The sequence below is a fragment of the Grammomys surdaster genome, unplaced genomic scaffold (genome assembly GCF_004785775.1).
Source record: "Grammomys surdaster isolate TR1022 unplaced genomic scaffold, NIH_TR_1.0 314615, whole genome shotgun sequence".
Lineage (NCBI taxonomy): Eukaryota > Metazoa > Chordata > Mammalia > Rodentia > Muridae > Grammomys > Grammomys surdaster.
This window is the reverse complement of record NW_021626502.1, coordinates 1-8,573: the sequence shown is the minus strand read 5'-3', so window position 1 is coordinate 8,573 and position 8,573 is coordinate 1. Positions and strand designations below refer to the sequence as shown.

General features: G+C 39.3%; 1 protein-coding gene across 1 annotated transcript; it reads left to right on the top strand.

Moving 5' to 3' along the window:
* The first annotated feature begins 575 nt into the window (after nucleotides 1-575).
* On the top strand, nucleotides 576-1,003 carry LOC114616290 (40S ribosomal protein S26-like). Its single transcript, XM_028761782.1, has one exon. It carries the CDS (start codon nucleotides 580-582, stop codon nucleotides 925-927), a length of 348 nt encoding a protein of 115 aa, XP_028617615.1. The 5' UTR covers nucleotides 576-579; the 3' UTR covers nucleotides 928-1,003.
* Nucleotides 1,004-8,573: the final 7,570 nt, after the last annotated feature.

The following is an 8,573-nucleotide window of genomic DNA, read 5'->3' as shown; positions in this document are numbered from 1 at the left end:
TACAAGAAGAGTGTTTTGGGGGAGACAGTCTAGGTGAATGAGATATTTTCCAGTGCCGATTTTGCCTAGGAGGTGACAGCAAAAACTTAGGTCAAGAGAATTCTAAACAGACATTGCCTGCAGCCTAAAAGCCGCTTCAGGTGGAAAGAGCAGGGTTAAAAAGAATTAGAAAGCAGGGTATTGAAGTGTTAAAATAGCTGCTCGCTACATCTCCAATGAATGAGATGAAAAGTTACATTTTAAATATGAGAGAGAGAGAAAGAGTTTTAAAAATACAGGTATCCTCTCTCTGAGCTGTGTCAACAAAAAGAATGAAAAGGCTATTTCAGATTTCAACTAGAAACAGAGAATTTGGGAGATGTCTTGAAATTCTCTGTAGCTCCTAGATGTCCTTTGTTGTTTGCCCTTGGCGCGCCAATGTCCACGTGTTTGTGTTTGCCTTTTGTTTCGTTGTCTAAATGTTCTGTGTTTGTTACGTGTTCAAAAAGAAAGATCGTTAAAACTGCTTGATCCAACCTTTGGGAGCTAAAAAAGTCTTTTCAAGAATTGAGGTTGAGTCTTTCGAGTCTTGGTTCCAAGATGACCAAAAAAAGAAGAAACAACGGTCGTGCCAAAAAGGGCCGTGGCCATGTGCAGCCAATTCGCTGCACGAACTGCGCCCGGTGCGTGCCCAAGGATAAGGCCATTAAGAAGTTTGTCATTCGGAACATTGTAGAAGCCGCTGCTGTCAGGGACATATCTGAAGCAAGCGTCTGCGACGCTTACGTCCTTCCCAAGCTCTATGTCAAGCTGCATTACTGCGTGAGCTGTGCCATTCATAGCAAGGTCGTCAGGAATCGATGTCGGGAAGCCCGGAAGGACCGAACTCCCCCACCACGATTCAGACCTGCTGGCGCTGCACCACGACCCCCACCAAAGCCCATGTAAAGAGGTGGTTTCTTAAGGGCGAAAGGAAAGATGCTTTGGGAAAAATAAAACGGAAGTTCTACTTTGAAAAAAAAAAAAAGAATTGAGGTTGAAATAAGCTGCTTTCAAAAGAGACCAGCAACATTTTGGGTTTTATAAAGAAGCTAAGAGTCATTTTGTCCTAGAAAAATCTCTGTGACAAGGTGCTTTTCTCTTAAAATTACAGCTAGAAAAAACAACAAATTTTGTTTGATCTAAAAATAAGATATATAGCCACTTCATTGTTGTTTCTAATTGGTTTTAAAAGTATAAAAATGTTCTACATGTCTTGGTTATAGACTATTGGCTTAAATTATTGGGTGTAATTAGAAATTTACAACTTTGGTAACGAAAAGTGACGTAAAACTAACTCAGTGTTAGAGTCATTCAGAAACCAGGTGTATAAAAAATAAGATTTTAAACCAATATCTCTTCAATGAGATTAAAAGCTGCTTCATGCATTCATATGTAAAAATTGACAACAAAACTTTGTAGCATAAGAGTAGTCTACTTGGTGTTGATTTTAGAAAAAGTAGATTGTACAATGCTGGCCTGCTACAGATTAAGAACATTTACATTTAAATTAAGACATACAGACTGGGATCTTAACATGCTTGTAGACAAGGTCAGTGTGATGTTAATCAGGTTAAACTGCCTACCCAGCCCTCAGACCATACAAGCAAAGACAGACTTAGATACTTGTCTTTGCAATGAAATTGCACCCTCATACAATCAGGGTCTGGCCATAGCTTGCACAGAGCCATAGAGATGGGGGGTGTTTTAAATGTAGAAATTTAGATAGTTTTTAAAGTGACTGTCCCAGGAACAGAGGCTTGAACAACAGTCAGGTGACCAAGGTTACCTGACAAACTTGTCCTTGGCACAAAAGGATAATCCTTGGGCCAGGCCAAGATTAAAAACATTTACATTTAAATTAAGGCTATAACAGAGTAGATGAGACAGGAGCTTGGATTTCAGACATTCCTTTTGTCCTGTCCCGCCTCAAAAAGGGTGTTCTCTAGAATTTGTTTATTGCCTTGCTTGTTCCTTAGGGAGGTGTCAGCCTCAGACTCAAAAGAAATTCAAAACAGCTTTTGGGCCAGGCAAAAATTGTTGAGTGTGATAGAAGACAAAATGGCTTTGGTTCCTCTGATGTGTATTAGGTCTTATTAGTAACGAGACCTAATCTTAAATTAATAATTAAAGGAAAAAGGGTTTTAAAAGATTGATAGATACTGGGGCTATTTAACAATTATTGGAGGACAAGATTGCCTTCAGCTTGGCTTTATCTGATACTTCACTCAGCTAAAAAGAGTTGGATATTCAATTAATCCAAAAACACTAGAGCCGGGCCGTGGTGACACACGCCTTTAATCCTAGCTCTTGGGAGGCAGAGGCAGACAGATTTCTGAGTTCGAGGCCGGCCTGGTCTACAGAGTGAGTTCCAAGACAGCCAGGGCTACACAGAGAAAGTTCAAATTTAAGACTTATAAAACTAATGGGGCACTACAGCCTGACTTGCCTACTCCAGCTGCCATTCAAGTAAATACATATAAAATTTTTATAGATTTAAAAGATTGTTTTATACAGTTCCTTTACCTCCTGGTAAAGGTGAGAGGTTTACATTAAGTGAAATTGCTTGTGATTTTTGAGAGCCCATGAAGCCATTCATTAAAAAACCTTGCCTCAAAGAATGATTAATGACCTTAAAAAATTTGTTGTTGCTTTAATACAAAAGGTTAAAGCGTTTAAATCTCTCAGTATATATTATTCATTGTATATTTTATTGGCTGATCTCTCTAAAAGAGTTTTTCTGCAAGCCTTTGCTCTAGTACAATGAGCTTTAAGATTTTAGAGTACTTGTTGCTCCAGAAAGGTGATTCTCAAAAGTTGTTAACAGATATTAATTGGCTAAAACCTCATCTTCAGCTTACCATAAAAGAACATAAACCTCTGTTAGATATACTCAAGGGAGATACAAGTCCTAATTCCCCTTGACAATTAACTGATGAGGGGTAGATAAACACCTTTTACCCTCAATATTTTAAATCTAGATAGTCAGGGCCATTCCGCTGCTGACCGTCACTGTTTAGAGCCTGACAGGCCAAAAGAGATGGTCAAATAAAAGGACATCTTGACCGGACAATGAAAAGGTCCAGATTCTATTTTAATAAAAGCTAGGGGAGCGCTTTGTCTTTCCACAGAAAGAAGACAATCCGTTTTGGCTACCAGAGCGGCTGACGCGGCGACTCGCGATATTAGATGGTGACACCCAAGCAGACCCTCCAAACTCTGATGACAGCCCTTGTGCTGATCCAAGGGATACAGGTTCCTAGTATATCGGGGGAACGACGATGGACCATATTGTCTGCCTTTCCAAAACCCATACCAGTCAGACATAATGTAACTAATCTGTCCAGAAAATTGTTTCAATATCTTACAGGAAATTGGTCAGAAAACTTCAGTGAGACTCTCAGAAAATTGAGAACAGCTGTGGTGAACATCAACTCGACGCGCGTGGATCTGTCCCTGACTGAGGGACTGTCCTCCTGGAATTCTTCAGCTTTCTTCTTTTTCTTTTCTTTTTTTAAGTGGGTGGGAGTAGGCTTGCTTGGTATGTCCTATGTTGCGGATTAGTATTCATCCTTTGGTTGGCTTGCAAACTCAAAGCTCAACAAAATCTTGACAAGGCTATTATTGCTCAGACGCTTGTAGCCATAGAACTAGGGGCTTCCCCTGCAGTGTGGTTATCACTGCTTTGATTATAAGCAGTCTCCCCCTCACTAGTGGTGGTGCTAAATGTTGAGACATCAGCCATTGCACCCCAAAGGATTTGCCCATCGCACTGGGTCGGTGAGGAGTCTTGGCCTGGCTGGTCCTTGTCTGTGTAGCTGTGGTACCTGAATTTTGAGACAAACAGCCCTTGCACCCCTAGGAGATGACTCCATTGCACAGGGATGGGTGTTTGCATCTCTTTCTGTTCCCCTTAGCCCTTGCACTCAGAGGACTTGCTTCCATTGCACCTGATAGGGTAAGGGAGACTGTCTTAAACTATTAGTCCTTGATCGCTTATTCCCCCAAGATAGAATTTGCTTGATCGGGCTTGAGTTTGAGTCATAACTGGTACCACGTTAGACAGGCCAAGAATAGCCAGTAGACAGATTCCTCAGCCGCTGTACCCAAAGGCTTCTGGTAAAGACACCCTGTAAAGCCTCAAACATTTCTATACACAGTCCCTGCCCACTAAGGTGTTTGTTCCACGGATAGAAGGTCTGGTAAGTCAATAACGGAGTGGACGGATAAGCCTCGGCCACCTAAGACAGGACAGCCCCGGGTGGGGAGGCTGACCCCGTGACGGGTAAGAGTTTGAGCACTGCCCTCTAAAGAGACTCAGACCCGCCGTGAGACCCCCAAATATGAGAGTTACAAAACCTTCCCAGGGACCTCAACTACCACCCTCTGCAATATAACAAAAAAGGGGCAGATGTAGGGAGCCACGGCGGGTGCTGGCAAAGTCCACCATTGCTAGATGGCGCTGTCGGCCGTAATTCTTCCTAGTAAACAAGTAAATTGCGCATGTGCCATGGTAAAAGCCCGCCAAAGTTAAAGCCCATCCCACGGCGTTTGGCGCGCAATGAGTAAGCAGCCAATCAGAGGTGAATACACCGCTCTAGGGTATATAGCAGTGCTTTCCCAGGCCTGGGCGTCTTCTTCGTTTTCTTCCACCATTTTGTTTTGGGGAATAAACGTGTTCTTACGGAAAGATTCTGGTGTGTGTGTGTGTGTGTGTGTGTTCTTGCCGGCGAGACGATTACACGCGCGCCTCACAGGAACCCCTTGATCCATTCAATGGTTAGCTGTGAGCATCCACGAATCTATATTTCAGACTTGGGCAGACCTCTAAGGAGGCAGCTATATCAGGTTCCTGTCAGCACGCACTTCCTGGCATCCACATCAGCATCTACCTTTCCTAACTGCCCAAGGGAAACCCATGTAGAACAGTCTCTACGGCCTTTCCTTCAGTTTCTGTCCCACTCTTTGTCTCCACTTGCCCCCATGAGTATTTTGTTACTCCTTCTAAGAAGGGCCAAAGCACTCACACTTTGCTTTTCTTCTTTATGAGCTTCATGAAGTTGGGCAAGTTTTCACTGGCCATTCCCTCAATCTCTCCTATAGCCATACCCCTGCATTTCTTTTAGATAGGACAAATTTTGTTCTGTGTGTCAACTGTGTCTTCATTGAATTTGATCTCTCAGCTTTGATCACATGATCCCATACATTCACCATTAGTCTCTGTCCCAAAATCACATAAGACACTGTATAAATATTTGCTCTTCAATGTTAATATATTTTGCAAGACTATTGGTTTTATATTTTAAACTTTATTGCTTTTATTTTTTCCAAGAAAAAAATTCTCTATGAAGCCCTTCGTGATAGTAGATATAGAAACCACACAAGTCACCTGACATATTATTGTAAAGTAAGTGCAGGCTTCTGTGCTGCTCTTCATCCACATCTTAAATTTTGAAATTTGTCCCAATATAAAGATTATATTCTATTTCTAAAGATGGCATATGCTCATGATATCAATTCTGCCTAAGGCTTCAGAATCACTGGATTCCAGGTGTATGATGTTCTGCTTTGCTCCTGTGTTTCTTCTGAAAAATTTGGACAAATAGGAGTATTTTACCTCTGTGGCTGAATATGATTATCATATGTGCCTCATCTTTAGTTTTGCCAGACTGTGGGTTCACAACTCTTGATCTTCATGTTATGGGTAATTGTTGGTCCCCATGTAGATGTTTTAAATTGACTACCATTTTGTGGAAGACCAGCCAGAACTTTCCACTTCTGAGTTATCTCATTCTCCTGCCCTATGTTGCTTACTGATGATCAACATTTAGATTACTAATATTTTTATCAGTCCATTTGTATCTGTTTAAACATGCGTTCCATTTTAGGAAAATTTTATTAATGTAGAATTTTAAACTGGTACACTTTACATTTCTATAAGATGAATGCAGAACTGCTTTGAATGTCTAATTCTTTGTAGGAACTTCAGGAAAGAACTATGAGTTCTCTCTATCATTTCTGTTCTCTTGGTTGGTTTTTACAGGGGCATTAGTGACTTAATATGTAACTTTTGTTGTCCTGAAACTTGTTGCATTGACCGTGATGGCATCAAGCTCAAGGACATACAGCTCCCTGTGACTCTGACATTAAAGACATGACCAAAACTACCCAGAATTTATATCATTTATGTACTTACTTATTGTTCATATAATTCCTTTAACGTGTCATCAGTGCTGCTGGTCTGTTTCCCTCTCCATCTCCCTCTCAAATGGTATTTCTCTTGCAAAGCTATATCCTACTCAGTGGGTTCAGAAGCGACACATGCAATCCTCATAATACAAGTTCCTTTTAAAATGACAAAGTGATTAGATTATAACTTCTGTGTCAAAGAAATAAATGATGGTAACACTAGAAATATATGATTACATTGTCTAGGAAGCATACCTTAATTTACAGTGATGACAGTATCATGTTTTGTGTTGTACACATATTGTAGGATGCAATGAATTTTGATGATGTGCATATCAACTTCACTAAAGAAGAGTGGGATTTGCTGGATCCTTCCCAGAAGAATCTTTACAAAGATGTGATGCTGGAAACCTACTGGAACCTCGCTGATATAGGTAAGATTGTGAATTTTCTTTTGTTTTTCAAAATAAGGGGACAAATATTTCTTGACTATTGATGACACTCTGTTATTTGACTTGGGAACATGGAAAATTGAGTAAAATAAATCAGAGTCAGTGCTGTGAAAAACCACAGTAAGTTGACTTTTGCCTAATTTCCAATACTATATCATTCATTTTCTCATACTGTGTTTTAGGGTACAATTGGGAAGACCACCATATTGAAACAGAATTTCAAAATTCTAGAAGGTACAAAAGGTAAGGTTAATGTGCAAACTGAAACATATGTGCCTCTGAGGCAATTTTAATATGTCCTGGAAACTGGAAAGTAAAGGAAGTATGTAAACTATCAGTCTTTTAAGTATAGCTATGATTCAAATATTCTCACAAAGCCATGGGCCTTAATGTCAGTTATCTTACTTGTGTTTGCAAGGCATTCCACTAAGGATGGAGACATAGAAACAATTCCTTAAGAGATGACTTTATTTGATTGGTAACTCCATTAGAGCTATGCTGTGGAACTACCAATCTGATCAGTCTCATAATATTTAGATGTTGCACATTTAATAGTGATAAACATATATCCAGAGCCATGCAATAAGTAAACAGTCCGTGTTAAATTCAGTGATACTCATATTTTTGTAGTGACATTGTTAAGTTTACTGAGAGGTCAGTTTATGAGAGTCAAGAATGTTGCCTTGGAGAAACCTCAATCCACATACAGTATGGCTAGAAGAAACAAAAACTCAAATGGTGTTGATTCAATGTGCAAAGCTTTCATTTCTTAATTTTATGCATATATCAAGTGTCCGAATTAAAAAAAAAACTATGTGAGCAAAGGGATATTAAAAGGAGCAACATCCCTATCTTTATTCTAGAACAGTGAGAAGATATGTAATATAATGCCTTTGATAGATTTTATGAATATGGTAGAAGTTTGCCATTTATTGGTTTTCTGACTTTACTGGGAACATCCCCAAAGTCACACTGCAGAATATCCCCATGGGTATTAGCAAAGTGTAAATTTTTCTGTTTTTAATGGTTCACAGTGCTAATGTGGGGTGATTCACACTACAGAAAATTTATGAATAAATCAGTGTTACAAAGGTCTCCTTTTTGCATTTTCCTTCAGATACATGAAATATATCATATTGAAATCTCATAGAGAAAAACGATGTTATACCTGTGAGACGTGTATTAAATATTCTTGTCATCACAGGTGATTTCAAAGAGGCATCAAGCCAGAGTTGGGGAGAACACTATGAATATATGAAGTGATAAAACCTTAAGATATGGTTCTTCTTTTTTATTAAACCAAACTGTGAAATTAATTCATATTCATTAAATGATTAATCAGGATAATGAAAGTGGTAAAGCTTTCACTTGTGCCAATTATCATTGCAGACATGTAAGAAGTCACAGCGAGAAGAAACCATATGAATGTAATCAGTGTGGTAAAGCCTTTGCAAGGACCAGTCATCTCCAATATCATAAAAGAACACATATGGGAGAGAAGCCTTATGAATGTAATCAATGTGGTAAAGCCTTTTCACAACAGAGTAATCTCCAATGTCATAAAAGAACACATACGGGAGAGAAGCCTTATGAATGTAATCATTGTGATAAAGCCTTTTCAGATCAGAGTATTCTCAAAAGACATAAAAGAACACATACTGGAGAGAAGCCTTATGAATGTAATCACTGTGGTAAAGCCTTTTCAGATCAGAGTACTCTCAACAGACATAAAGGAACACATACTGGAGAGAAACCTTATGAATGTAATCAATGTGGTAAAGCCTTTACAAGACTCAGTTATCTCCAATATCATAAAAGAACACATACTGGAGAGAAACCTTATGAATGTAATCAATGTGGTAAAGTCTTTTCACAACAGAGTTATCTCCACTGTCATAAAAGAACACATACTGG

What these genes read in the sequence shown, in the direction of transcription:
- LOC114616290 (XM_028761782.1), top strand. Translation starts at nt 580, where the DNA reads ATGACCAAAAAAAGAAGAAACAACGGTCGTGCCAAAAAGGGCCGTGGC.